Source organism: Ovis canadensis, chromosome 3, assembly GCF_042477335.2.
Source record: "Ovis canadensis isolate MfBH-ARS-UI-01 breed Bighorn chromosome 3, ARS-UI_OviCan_v2, whole genome shotgun sequence".
In the NCBI taxonomy this organism is placed as follows: Eukaryota; Metazoa; Chordata; class Mammalia; order Artiodactyla; family Bovidae; genus Ovis; species Ovis canadensis.
The window spans coordinates 142,037,920-142,051,842 of NC_091247.1; the positions used below are offsets into that span (position 1 = coordinate 142,037,920).

The 13,923-nt window shown below is 53.2% G+C and overlaps 1 protein-coding gene across 1 annotated transcript; it reads right to left on the minus strand.

Moving 5' to 3' along the window:
- Positions 1-3,291: 3,291 nt before the first annotated feature.
- On the minus strand, positions 3,292-11,598 carry AQP2 (aquaporin 2). Its single transcript, XM_069580794.1, has 4 exons — positions 11,122-11,598; positions 7,942-8,106; positions 7,495-7,575; positions 3,292-6,852 (listed from the first exon to the last, which is right to left on the minus strand). The coding sequence occupies exons 1-4, from the start codon at positions 11,479-11,481 to the stop codon at positions 6,643-6,645; spliced, it is 816 nt and encodes a 271-aa protein (XP_069436895.1). The 5' UTR covers positions 11,482-11,598; the 3' UTR covers positions 3,292-6,642.
- Positions 11,599-13,923: the final 2,325 nt, after the last annotated feature.

Sequence of the window (13,923 nt, forward strand, 5' to 3'; positions counted from 1 at the left end):
CAGGAAGTAAAGCAGTGTGGCTTTTAAACCAAATTACTAAATTTTTTTGAATCCACCTTCTTTTAAAAAATTTTTATTTATGTTTAATTGAAAAGAAATTGCTTTACAATATTGTGTTGGTTTCTGCTGTACATCAACATAAATCAGCCATAGGTATACATATGTCCCTCCCTCTTGACCCTCCCTCCTACCTGCCATGCCACCCCACCCCTCGAGGTTGTCACAGAGCCCCGGTTGGAGTTCCCTGAGTCACACAGCACTTTCCCACTGGCTCTCTGTTTTACATATGGTAGTGGATATGTTTCCCTGCTACTCGCCCCGTTCGTCCCACCCTCTCCTTCCCCCGCTTCCCCGGTCCATAGGTCTGTTGTCTAATGTCTGCATCTCCATTGCTGCCCTGCAAATAGGGTTGTCAGAAATACCAATTCCTTTTCATGGGAGCATAGCTGAAATTTCCCCAGCTTTGTAAAAACACCCTAGGGGGACTACAAGATAGAAGATAGAGCTCTGATCACCTCTATCAAGGCTAGTCCAGAAGGGAAAATTCTAACCAACCCTCCGCCACAGGCGAAGCACAGTGCAATAGAGAAGGATACCCTGATGTTGTCACAAGTGAGACCTGTTATTTACCAAAGACCTCTCCACCAGTCAGTGCCAGTACTGACACACATACAGACAAACAACAGCATGCTTCAACAGACAAACTGTTAGACCAGGTGTAGCCCGATGATCCCATTTCCACTCCCAGATGGAGAACTCAAAGTGGCTCGCAATGAGCAGGTAGAATGCCCCCATCCTGCACAAGACAGAGAGCTCACCCCAAAACAACACACACAAATACAAATGACAGATACGCCACGGTCGCACAGACAGAACATCAGAGGAATAATCTAAAACTTTCACTCCCACTCCCAGACTGAGGGTTCCAAAGAGATTGGCTCAGTTCTTGAAGGAGAACAAGCCCAGGACTGGCTCTCAAGGAACCCAAGAGTGGCTGGCCATGATGGAGGGGAGCAAATTCCCAGCCTTTCCATTCCTGTGACAAAGCAATTCTAACTGAAGAGTAGGGGATCATACAAAGGCTACCTCTCCTCACTTTTAAGAATGCACATTGGCCAAACAGAATTACAATAGGATCTCATTTCTTTTTAGTCATTGGTTCATAGCTATAGGTCGATCAGTCTGCCAGGATTTTCTCCAGAGGACTATCAGATGGAATTGAAGATGAAGCATTTCCCATGTTTGATCGATAGAACCCTCAAGTGCAGACCAAGAACAAACCAAAATCCTCGCCAGCAACAGAAGCCTCAAACCAAAAGCCAAACATAACAAGGCTCAAATCAGCTTCCAAGTTCTGCTTAGCCTGTGACCTCTGCCCCAGCGGGTGCCTTTCAAATGGAATTTCCCAGAAGGAAAACTGATGCCAGAAGCTCAGCCTCTGTACACCGGTGCCGAATCAAATCTCGGAGACAGGGTTTGGGGTGAAGTAGAAGAGAGTAGATTTATTGCTTTGCCAGTAAAGGGGGCCACAGTGGACTAATGCCCTCAAAACTGTGTTTCCCACCTTTGGGGCGGGGTGGGGGCTGTGAAGAGTCTTTTAATCAGGATCAGGGATCAGGGTGTGTGCAAGACCCACATTCCTTTAATCCAGAGGTCATCTGGCATCAGGTGATGCGTGAACTGTGACCTTCTCTGGAAAGAAGAGTGCTTCATCATGTCTTCTATATGATATGAGTTTTAATTCTGCAGAGGAGCTCAAAGATAACATTATGTATATCCCTTGAGGGGGGACCAGGAGCCTGCTCCCAAGGCTGTACTACTGCTTCTTGACTGCTTCTCCCTTGTCTCTGCATTTCCTCCCTTACCTGATCAGCAAATGTTTGAACCTGCCCTTTGGAACTCAGAGAAGATGACGCAGAAAGGCTTTTGAGCCCAGGAGCCCCATAACGTCTTGCTTGGTTTCAAGAAGAGAGGGAAAGAACCATGCATGTATAGGGGAAGAACATTCCAGGCAGAGGGAGCAGCCTGAATTGCTGGAGCAGAGAAAGCAAGGGAGGGCAGAAAGCGGTGGAGGTGGGCAGGCGTTGCGCATCACCGGAAGGACCGCAGGCTTTACTCGAGAGACTGAGGGAGTCACTGACCGGGGACTGGTGTGGACTGAAAAAGTTCTTTTTTGTTTTTCTTTTTGGCTGTACCATGTGGCATGCATAACTTCCCTGACCAGGGAGTGAACCCATGCTCCCTGCAGTGGAAGTGCAGAGTCTTGGGCACTGGACCACTAAGGAAGTCCCTGACAAAGGTTTTTTAAAAAATTAATCTTTTTTTATGGCTGTGCTGGATCTTCGTTGCTGCGCAGGCTTGTCTCTAGCTGCAGCGAGTCGGGGGCTCTCTCCAGGTGCAGTGTGCGAGTGCTTCTCTTGTTGTGCAGCACAGGTCTAAGGCACTCGGGCTTCAGCAGTCGCTAAGAGTGGGCTCAGTGGTTGCAGCTCCTGGGCTCTAGAGCACAGGTCCAGTACTTGTGGCATATGGGCCTAGCTTCTCCGAGGCACTTAGGATCTTCCCAGATCAGGGATCACACCCCTGTCTCCTGCATTGGTAGGCAGATTCTTTACCACTGAGCCACCGGGGATGCCCCCTGACAAAGCTTTAAAAGACACCTCTGTTGTTGTGTTGAGAAGAGAAGAGAAGGGCATGGAGGCAGGGACACGGTGGCCTGGTGGGAAGTACTGAAGGTGAGCGATTTGGATCCCTTTGAATGTAGAAGTGACAGGATTCCCTGATGGAGTCAGGGCTGGGTGTGAGAAAGGGGAGTCAAAGATGGCTCAAGCCTTGTGGCCTCAAGCTGGAAAGATGGAGTTGCCATCAGTTGAGATGGGAAGGACCATGGCAGGAGCAGGTTTAGGGAGAAGAGCAGGAGGCTGATCGTGCACGTTCAGTGCTAGGTGTTATCCCAGGTCCCTGCCCTGTCTTCCCAACATGGTGCTATAGTCAGTACGAGGGGACCAAAGGGGTCTGTCCTTCACTCTCTCTGGTGGCCACACAACCAGCGCATCTCCTGGTGGCCTCCCTGCAGTGCCACCTGGGTGACAGAGCCCAGCATACCCATTTGGGCCAGGCTGACAGTGGGACTTGGACACCACAGGCCTCCCAGCTGAGCTCCTTCAGCACTGAGATCCCTTCTGCACCACCCCTCGAGGCAGCTCTGGGTGCTCATGACTAGCCACAGACTCTAGTCTGTCTTCTGGCTCCTCAGACTGCACGGACCATTTCTAAATTGTGACAGAAACAGCATTTATTGACAAGTGAGCATTTATTGAGTGTTTACTATGTGCAGGGCACTGTGCTACATGGGGCAGATGAGGGAAGATAGAGAGGAGGGTGCCATCTGAGAACCAAAAGGAGCCCTGCCCCCACAGAGCTCATAGTCCAGCTGGGAGGCACTGCCCAGATACAGAATCGCAGCTTAAAGACCCAAAAGAGTATTGAAGCAACCCACGCAGGGGCAAAGTGGGAGTGAAGAGGTGGAGGCAGCCGAGGCCCAGTGGCCAGCCCTTCCTCCCCTCAGCTCAGAATCTCCTCGTCCTCCAGCTTGGGGACCTGGAGTTCTGTCCATCTGCCTCTATGCTGCCCTGCCTCTGTCTGGTTTGGCATGTGACCTCCACCCTCCTCTAGACTGGGTGCTCTTTGAGGGCAGAAACCAGCCTGTGTTCTTCGTCATCGTCTCCCCACCTGGCCCCAGCCTACCCCCCACCCAATACTGGCAGGCCAGTAGCTCTGATTTCTGCCAAGGGCTCCCAGGAGGGCCCTAGAAGTGGCCTCAACACAGGCCTGATCTGTTCTGACATCTGAGTGGAAAGATCATGGCATTTTGCATAAGCAGGCTTGAGTTCAAGTCTTAGCTCTACCATATACAGCTGTGTGACTTTAGTCCAGTTGTTCAGCCTCGGCCTGAAATGGGAAGGACAATATTTGCTCAGCCTGTCTTGCAGGGTTGGGAAATAATTGCAGGAGATGATAAGGAAATGCTTTGGAAAAAGTAAAACACAACATGGCTGTCGGCTGCCGGCCTTCCCTAACCTCCCTGAAGTTTCAGGAGGATTAGATGAGCTAATGCATGTAAAGCACCCAGCACAGAAACTGGGACACAAAAGTGCTTAACAGGTGTAGTTCCCCTCCATCCCATCACTTGATTTCTGCTTTGACTTCTGACCTCAGTGATCCCAATCTGGGAGATCGGGGCTGGAAGCAGTAGGGATCTCACATTTAGTTCAGGGGACAGTGTCATCTTGGAAGAGGAACAGCTGTAAGGAGAAATTTTTGGCAACTTCTAGAGGGATCTGTGGAGAAGGAAATGGCAACCCACTCCAGTATTCTTGCTTGAAAAATCCCATGGACAGAGGAGCCTGGTGGGTCAGAGTCCAGGAGGTGCAAAGAGTCAGAAACTATTGAGTGACAGAACATAGCACAGAAGGATCTGCTGGGGAGAAGTGAGGAGGGGATGAAATATCCGAGACACATCCAGGCTTGGCTCACAGCTCAGTACCTTCCTGCCTTTGAAATTCCAGTGCAAGGACACTCAGCTGCCAGAAGTACAGCCCTGGGGGTCACTTTGGACTCTGACTTGACCCCTCCTCCAGGAATGAGGCCAGTGACTGTCATCAGCTGTCAAGGATTGGGAGAATCATCTCCATATCATCTATGACTGAGGGCAGGCTTTTTCTAACCTGAAGGAAGGTTTGGTCAAGGAAGACAGAAAAGAGCTTAGAGGAGGCAGTGGGCATAATTACAGATATGTGTTCCTTATCCAGTCTGTCTCTGAAGAGGGTGGAGGGCCCGAAGGGGCTGGAAGCTCTGGTGCACAGTGATGCTTGTGCAGTGTGGGACAGACACAGAAAAAAGCCTTGAAAGCATGAAGGCATCAGAGCATGGAGAAGGGGGCTCATGGTGTGGTCCTTAGGTCAGCTATGCAACAGGCTGGAGAGGGAGGGGAGAACCGCTGGCATGGGTGGTGGGAGGAGGGGAGAACAGTGAGTGTGGAGGCTCAGAGTTGGGAGAGGTGAAGAGGCAGAATCAGGATGGGGCTAGCCCCACACCCATCTCCTGCTGGTACCTTGGGGCACCAGGGCCTGCCTTTGCTTTAACCAACAATTAAAGTAGGTACAGGAGGCCAAAGGTCATGCCCCTTTTGTATTCTTCCCCCCACCCCACCCCCAGGAACAGAAATAGCGAAATGATCCCACTAATGCGTGATAATGGTATGAGGAATTATAGTTCACACAGCATCTTTACATGCATGATCTCACTTAATCCTAGTTAATCTCGTTTGAGAAACATCGCACTGGCCTGGAAATTTAGAAGGCCCGGCTCTAGACATAGACCTGTCTCTGCCTGGACAAGTCATTTCCCCTTGTTTGGCCTAGAGAGTGCTAGGCTGCTCTCTCCACAATAAGGTCCTATGGGGGGAGCCAGAAGGGAGGGGGCAGTAGGGCTGGGGAGGTGGAAGGGAGAGAGGGGAAGAAGAGCTGCTTCCTGGGAAGGGGCCGGAAGTGGGATGGGCGATGGGGGCATGTTGCCTGGTGCCTGTGGTTACGTGCCTGAGTGCCTTGCCCAGCCGGCCATAGGTGTGTGCTGGGTGAGAGGGCTCACTTGCGAAACCGAGTGTCCCCTTTCAAGAAGTGTCTAGTTGCAAATCTTCCCCCTCCCAAGACAAAGGCCAGGGGCCCACTAAACCCTTTTGTTCTCTCTGCCACAGTGGGAGGCTGATCTCTCAGTCTGCAGCCCACCCGCCCCCACCCAGATGGGCTCGGTGGTACACCTGCTGGAGACGCGCGCACACACACACACATGCCTGCTTCTTCTTCCTGGGGCGAGGTCCTCTCTTAGGGCAGGAGGGAGATTCCTGGCCCCCAACTTCCCTCTCCCCGCTCCCATCCCAGGCCAATGCTCGGGGAGCTGTCTTCTGGTTGAAACCTCGCTACCTTTAGCGAGGGTTCCTGGCAAATCTTAGGACCCCAGTGCCGCAGCTTGGGAAAACTTGCCTGAAGGGGCAGAGTCGGGAGTAGAAATCAGTGCCTCCCTCTAGCCCTCTCTGGGTGGCCTCCACACTCCCCTCTTCCCTTCTGGGGAGAGAGCTTAGCGCTCCTGGGGACAGGACGCCTCCACTGCAGACGACGCGGATTTATCGCAAGTAGGGCGGGAGGGGTCAAGAAGGCAGTGAGAGCTGATCAGCCAGGGCACACTTGCGCCAGCGCAGGCACACCTGCTTACACTCAGGAGTGTGCACAGCCCTGCACTTGGGGACAGAGAGGCACTGGGGGACGAACACGCAAAAACACATGGGGCACCATTTCCGGCTCCCGTCCCCCAGCCCCCCAGTACACTTGCGCAGGCTCTCGGAGGAAGCTTCTAGCTCCGCTCTCCCTCCCCAGCTCCCCGCCAGGAGACGCAGGGTCCACTACTTGCTGGCCCGCGCAGCCTCAGGCCAGGGGAATCTGCCAGGCTCACCGCGGTGCCCGGGGCCCTGGCCGCTCGGCGCGTCTTGGAAGCAGCTACTGTGCCCTGGGGGCCGGCTTCGAGCCTGGGGAGAGGGGCTCCGGCGGGGTGGCGGGCGGGCGGGCGAGCTCCCCCAGCCCGTCCCGGCGCTCAGGCCTTGCTGCCGCGCGGGAGGCTCTGCGGGGAGTGCAGCTCCACTGACTGCCGCCGCCGCACTTCGCGCTCCTCCCAGTCAGTGTCTGGCTCCAGCCCCTTCAGCACCGCCAGGCGCTCCGACAGGCTCTTGGCGGGCGGGAACAGCACGTAGTTGTAGAGGAGCGAGGCCACGATGGCGCCCACCAAGGGTCCGATCCAGAAGACCTGGGGGGCGAGCGAGAGGGCGGCTCGAGGGATGCTCCTCTCCCCGTTGGCGCTGAAAGGGGGCCTCGCACGGTGAAGGGTATCAAACTCTCTTCCGTGTGAATAGTGAGGAGGAGCGAGCAGCTGGGAAGACTTGTTAGTTGTGGGCTAATGGGGCGAATTCAGTGCGGACTCCCTGGCAACCTTGGACAAGTTACTTGGCCTCTCTGTGCCTGTTTGCTCACTCTAATACCTAACGCCTAGGGTTGTTGTGAAAACTCTGAGTCAATATTTGCAAAGCACTTAGAGTAAGTCCTGGCACATACTAAGGAAGTACTAGATAAGTGCTAAATGATAGAAATATGTCATTTCTATCTAGTATGAATAATTACCATTTATCTAATTCTAAGGCAGTGCGTCATCTCTTTTAAACCAGTAACCTCACTTAATCTTTCCCCAGAGCCAAAGGAACAACCACTCTTATCCTCATTTATAGATGTAGAAACGGAGTCTCTGGGGTCAGACCTGAAAGGTGGACCCAAGACTCCCCGTAGCCCCAGGAGGAGAATTGGGGGTGGGGTGGATTTGCTGATCCCACTGCTCTCCCTTCTAGTGGAGATGGGTTTCTGCGGGAGGGGAAGACAGGGAGGCTTCAGCCATTACCCAGTGGTCATCAAACTTGCCGGTGACGATCGCTGGAGCCAGGGAGCGGGCCGGGTTCATGGAGCAGCCGGTGTAGTGGATCTGCAATGGAGGAGGGAGGCAGGGAGGCGGGCGGGCTGAGGATGGGGCCAGAGTCTGTGCCCCTCTCCAGTGCTTGACCTCAGCCTAAAGGGCATTCATGGGTGGATACTTAAGTTTGTGCTGTATTTACAGGACTTGCTATTCGTTTGAAGCTGGAGTGCTGTCTGTCCCTTTGTGGTGCCTGGGGTCAAACACTCTGTGTCTGTCCCTCTTGGGAGGTCTGTGTATCTGTCTCTCCGGGGGTGTCTCTGTCACTTTCAGGGGTTCTGTGTATCTATCTCTAGAGCAGTCTGTGTATCTGTTTCTTTGGGGAAGGTCCGTGTGTCTGTCCCTCCAGGGAGGCTGGAATCAGTGGCCACGACCTACCCCAAGGAGGTGGCCCAGGGCCACAGAGAACCCAATGGAGAGGGCAGGGGTGCCCACGTTGTCTCCACGGCGCTCATCAGTGGAGGCGAAGATGCAGAGCACGAGCTGCAGTGTCAGGAAAAGCTCCACAGTAACGGCCTGGCCAGCTGTCGAGTTGTTGTTGAGCTGGGGACAGAGGAGGGGGACACACTGAGCATGCTCCCCACATTGGTGTCATCTTCCTGTCCACCTGCAGCCAGGGACCCAGATAGGCTTCCAGGCACAATCCGCCAGGGCGCACCAACCACCTTAGTCCACACTACTGGTGGGTTCTTACTGGGCCAGGGCACACAGCCAGGGGGATGGACCCTATGACTGACTGCTTGTGGTTCCCAGGCTAGAGGTAGGGAAACTGACTCCATAGCCCATTAGGTTTGGTAACTGGGATTATGTGCCTGCAGTGTGAGAGGAAAAGGGTACTGAGATGTGGAATTTCTTTTTCCTGAAGAACAAGGAGGGAAGAGGTTTTGATTGCAGCAGGAAGTTTTAGGCCTGGTTATAGGAAGACCTTCCTCGCTATTTACACCATAGGATACTGGTATAGTGAGAGGTCTTTCCTCCTATGGTCAAAGGGCTCCCAGGAACAGGATCAAGGGACTAGCTCAGGGGCTGGCACAAGTGTGCTCCCTTCCCCCAAGAGTCCTGTGCACAACTATGCTTATTCCCCTTGACCTTGCCTATTCCTACTGCATTTCAGGCGTCAGTTTTGCCCTGTGGATTTGCTCTCTGCACATCCTGCGGAGGTTGAGGTGGAGGTGCTAGGGCCCTGTACTGTGATGCCTCCACCCCCATGTGGGGTGCCCATGGTCCCAGCCGACCTTACCTTGTAACGAGAGAACCTGGGGCTGAGTGAAGAGGCGATTTCATAACTCGGCCACACCCAGTACTGGATTTCTCTCTGGGTTTTGTTATCTTGAACCCTACACCCTGCCCTCTGGGTCTGGGCACTGCGCTGGGTGAAGCTGGAGTAGCCCTGAGCTCCCACACTCCTTCTTCAGGCTCTGAACCCCCACCTTGGGTCCTAACCATTGAGATGGCGCCCTTGGGCCTCTCTGGAATCTAACCTCAACTCCCTCTCATCTTCCAATATCAGAGCCTATAGTGGGGGCAGTGAAGAGCTTTGGAGACAGATACTTTGGAGCCTCTGACTTGCTGTGGGGCTCTATTTATTTCAGCCTCAGTTTGTCTTTCTGTAAAATGGGGATAGCAGAATGGATCCTGGGGGACTGTGAGACAAATGACAAAGGCAGAGGCCCAGCTCCATTCCCTGGTAAAGAGTGGTCTAAAGGAGAGAGTATGGATGTGGGTTCGGTGTCAGACAGCTCTGGGTCCATTTCCAGGTGTTGACATGGCTCTGTGATTCGAATCAACTGAATGCTGAACCTCAGTTTTACCACTCAGAGTGGAGGATCACAGAATTCTCCTTATGGTGTTGTACCAAGAACGAGGTGGAGTCTGCCTGCCACAAGCAGATGCACGTCAGTGGTGAATTCTTGGTGGGCAGACTGGCTTTTCCAGTGACTCCAGAGGACACGTGGGACAGCCAAGGGGGTCATCTGGCTCTTGCTAGCCACAGGACAAGTCCATCTCACTGCTGCCCCATTCCAGCCAGGAAAGTTCTCCCCAGGTCATCAAGATGGTAAATGCTGAGCAGAAACTCGGAGGAGCCTCCCAGACCCTTCCCTCCTGAGGGCCCCAGTCAACTGCGAGATGATGGAAAAGCAGGAGGTTGTGTCCTCAAGGCCCCTTAGCACTCCCGTTGCTCTGCTATTAGAGATTTCCTAGCCACACATTCTGAGGCTTTCTTGACCATGCTTTCAGAAAGTTCCTTTTAGTCTAACTAGACCTCATCTGGCTGCAAACTGAACTAATTTCATTCTCAATGGAAATGGTCAGACTTCTCAGCCTATCCATCACGCTTGCCTTCTCTCAAACTTGAGCCCCCAGACTCATCATATTTTCCATTTGAAGAGAGAAGTTCCCCAGTGGGGACACCCTTGCTCCTTGCATGAGGAAGGCCACCTATATAGGGGAGGGGATGGCCACAGAGACCATGCAGTACTCTTCAGAGACATCAGAGCTTTCATCCAGTGGCCCAGGGGTAGAGAAGGCCAAGAAATGCGGGAGATCGAGGCGTGAAAGGAGCACACGCCTTCCTGGCTTGGAAGAGGAGCAAGAGTTAGAGCTGTGTTGAGGAGTTAGAGCTGTGTTGAGGGGCACAGGCTGTCTCTTCCCACCCATGCCCTCAGTTGCCCAGGCCTTGCCCAGACCCAGGAGAGGGAGAGGGCAAGGGTGTGGAGGGGGAGGGGCCACAGCATCACCCTCAGCTCCCAAAGCCACTGGTCATGTCAATCAGCTCATGGGCTCTGGGGACAATTTCCAAAGTCTGGAGAGACCTTGCCCCTTCAGTTTTGCCCTGGGTTCTGCTACTTTCCTTGATGTCAACAAAACTGTAGAGCTTTTAGCCTGTCACTTCCCTTCTCTGAACCTGTTTCCTTGTTTGCAAAACAAGGCTTAGATGGTGGCTCAAGGAGGGAGTATTGGTGGGGTAGAGAGACCACAGGTTTTACAGTCAAGCCTGGGTTTAAAGACTAGCTTTGGTACTTCCCCCTTCTGAGTTTCAGCTTCCATGTTCTTAAGAAATGGATCTTCTCATCCCTCCCTTATGGGTTGTCGTAAGTTATCCGCATGTGGCTTGCATGGAGCCCCTGCTGCTGGAATGCTGGGTCCTTCTTCCCTCAGGAAGATGCTGGGGACTAGCTCTCTGAAGTTCCTTCTTCATAGTCTATTCATGTCTGCTTGGGGACTCCATCCTCCGTGAGTTCTAGCACAGCCCTCGCTGCAACGCGAGCATCAAGTCAACAGAGTCCTTGACGTGGCTCTCCCTCCAAGAGGCTCAGGGCAGAAGGCACCAGCAGACCCGTGGGTACCCAGCTGCTGCTCTGACATTACTGCTCCTTCCACCCTGACTCTCCTGGGGCAGCTATGCTCCAGCATTTCTGCCCCTTCCCCATCCCACCTCTCTCTGTCTCTGTCTCCCCACCTAGACCCTCACCCAGATGTGGTCCCTCCCATCTCATCCCTCGCAAGGGACTCGCCAGGATCTTCCCTTCTGGAAAGGACACAGTTCCGGCTACTCACGGCATTGACAGCCAGGTCCCCTCGGATAGCTGGTGGGGTGATCTCATGGAGTAGGGCGGCCCCGGCCACAGCCCCCAGCAGCTGGGCGGCCACGTAGAAGACAGCACGGAGAAAGGAGACGTGGCAGCCCACCAGGCAGGCCACAGTCACGGCGGGGTTGATGTGGGCCCCGCTGACGTGGCCCAGAGCCTGCACCAGGGTGCCGATAGCCAGGCCGAAGGCCATGGCGATCTGCAGCACAGAGGGCAAGGCCTGTGGCCAGTTGAGGGCTGAGCCGAGGCCAAAGAAGACGAAGAGGAGTGTGGCCAGGAACTCTGCGAGCACTGCCCTGGAGAAGGCTATGGACCGGAGTTCCCACATGCTGCGGAGCCTTCCGTGGGCTGGCCCAGGGGTCTCGGGGAGGGGAGCTTGCAGCTCTCGCTCTCCCTCTGTCTGTCTGTCTCTCTCTCAGGGTCTCCAGGTACGTTGGTCCTGGGCATTTATAGGGTCCCTCCATCCTGAATTTGGACACGTGAGATGTAGGTGGAGTCTGGCCGATACCTTTTCTCCCCTGTGGCCGCCTCCTGCCCCCACCCCCTACCCCTGGGCGCAGCATGCCTATCACCCCATCTAGGACTTCACAGCTGAATGGCGTTCCCCATTAATGAGCTCCAGATAGGGATTGACGTCCCCTAGTTTTCCGTGTTTGTTCCCTAGGTTATCACAGGGCAGCTCCCCCAGGGCCTCCCCCGCCCCCACCGGTCCTATGGGGATTCTGTACAGCTTATGCTGCCAAACCCCTCTCTCTGATTCAAACTGCTTGCCAAGTCAGGGGCAACACTTTACAGAACTGACCATGAAACAGGGTGTCAGTGCCACCCCTTCCGGAGATTGGGGCATCCTTCCTGCTGACTGGCCTCCATCTCGCAGGGGATGGAAAACAACCGGTTGGTGTGACACGAACCTTCCAAGGCATAAAGGGTTTGTGTCTCTCCTGTGTTTGCTTTCTTGCACTCAGTCATCCACAAATCATTAAGCTTCACTTGCTCCCTGGAACCCCTGCCAAATAGCAGCTTTCATAGCCTGAAAGCAGGGGGCGATTTCAGAGGCGCTGGGATCCTGGCCTTGGGTGATGGAGTCAAGCTCAGGTCGACTGAGGAAGCTGTGAGTTTCCATTCCATAGTGCATCTCTGTGATTTCAAAAGGGGATAATAAACCTATGTGGGCTTGGGGTTTAGATTAAATGAACTAATATATGGAAAGTGCTCAGAGCTGCTCCTGGCCCGCAGCAAGACGTCAATTGATATCATTTGTTATTAATAGCATTATTTATACTATCAGGAGAGACCATGATTCCCCAAACTCACATGTTAGGGTCCCAGAAGCTGTGACAGGCTCTAGGTACCCCTAGAGCTCAGAGCCACCCAAGCCACAGGGGGAGGACTTTTCTGTGGGGCAGTGAGCTGTGTAGGCTCAGGACGACTGCAGTAAGTGACTTCCTGGTCTGAGTGCCCACTCAGTCCAGCCTCTGGGCAGTGCCACTTCCTGCCATCAATGCTGCCCTGACCTGGGGTCCAGGAGACATTAGGTCTCATTACATCATATTTCTTTGATCTCTCCAGACCTGCTCCCTGTCCTGGGGACCCAGAGGCAGGGTCAGGGTCTAAGTGAGACTAAGAGAACCAGCTTCTTGACTCTGCTCTACCTCCTGTCCCCAGGGCAAGTCACAGTCCCAGGAACGGAAATCTGAGAGCTATTGGAAACCACAGAGTGGAGCCCCCCGTGATGCAGCTTGCCCTCGGATGGGCCACACACACTTTCTTGTCTCTCCTCTTTGATCAAAGTGTTCGTGACCTTGAGAGAGAGAGAAAGTGGCTGACCCATGATTCTGGACAGGATCTCTTCTTATCTAGTCAAGTGAAAAGTCTTTTATCTCCCAATAAACCCCCCAAGAGGTGTCATGACTTCTCTCTGCAGCCCTTAATCCACACCCCAAACCGTGTATGTGTACATTGGCCATTCCGTCACACAGCCATAAATTTAGAACCCAGTGGTAAGATACCACTCTAAGACAGAGGTCGTCTAGCCTGTGAATCTCATTTTACAGATTACATGAAGTCCAGAGAGATTGAGACTCACTCATGTTCTGGTCTGGACACAAGTCTGAAAGGAGGGGAGGACGCCAGCCATGACTGGGCCCCTAGTCCGGTTGTTCATTCCTTTTGAGCCGGAGTGGAAGGTGTTCCTGAGAAGCTGGGGGGTTCCAGCCGTGGTCCGTGTTTGGTGAGAAACCCGAACCCGGGGAGGGTTGCATTTTGTTTACAGTGATCACAACACTGTGTAACTAAAAAAAAAGTAATTTTGCTTAATTATGTTTAGTGCACAGAGGAAACATTGTTTCAGCTATGTATTTTTTGGTTAATATGCATGCTGTATGCTGTGTGTGTGTGTTCAATTGTGTCCAACTCTTTGAGATCCTATTGATTGCAGCCCACCAGGCTCTTCCATCCATGGAATTTTCCAGCAAGAATACTGGAGCCGGCTGCTATCTCCTACTCCAGGGGATCTTCCTGACCTAGGCATTGAAGACACCGTTGTCTTATGAGGACCAAGGTGCCATCAGCTGTGTGATGCACTGCTAACTAGAGTATCACAAAAAATGCTTGGAGGCAGATGGTGAGATGTCACACACTGTGACTGTACCTGATACCACTGAATCGTGCTCATACAGATGGTTAGGGTGGTAGGTTTTATGTTATCTTAGAAATAAGTTTTAAACATAAGTGAAGGAAAACAACCCCCAAAATGCTTTATTCCTAATCT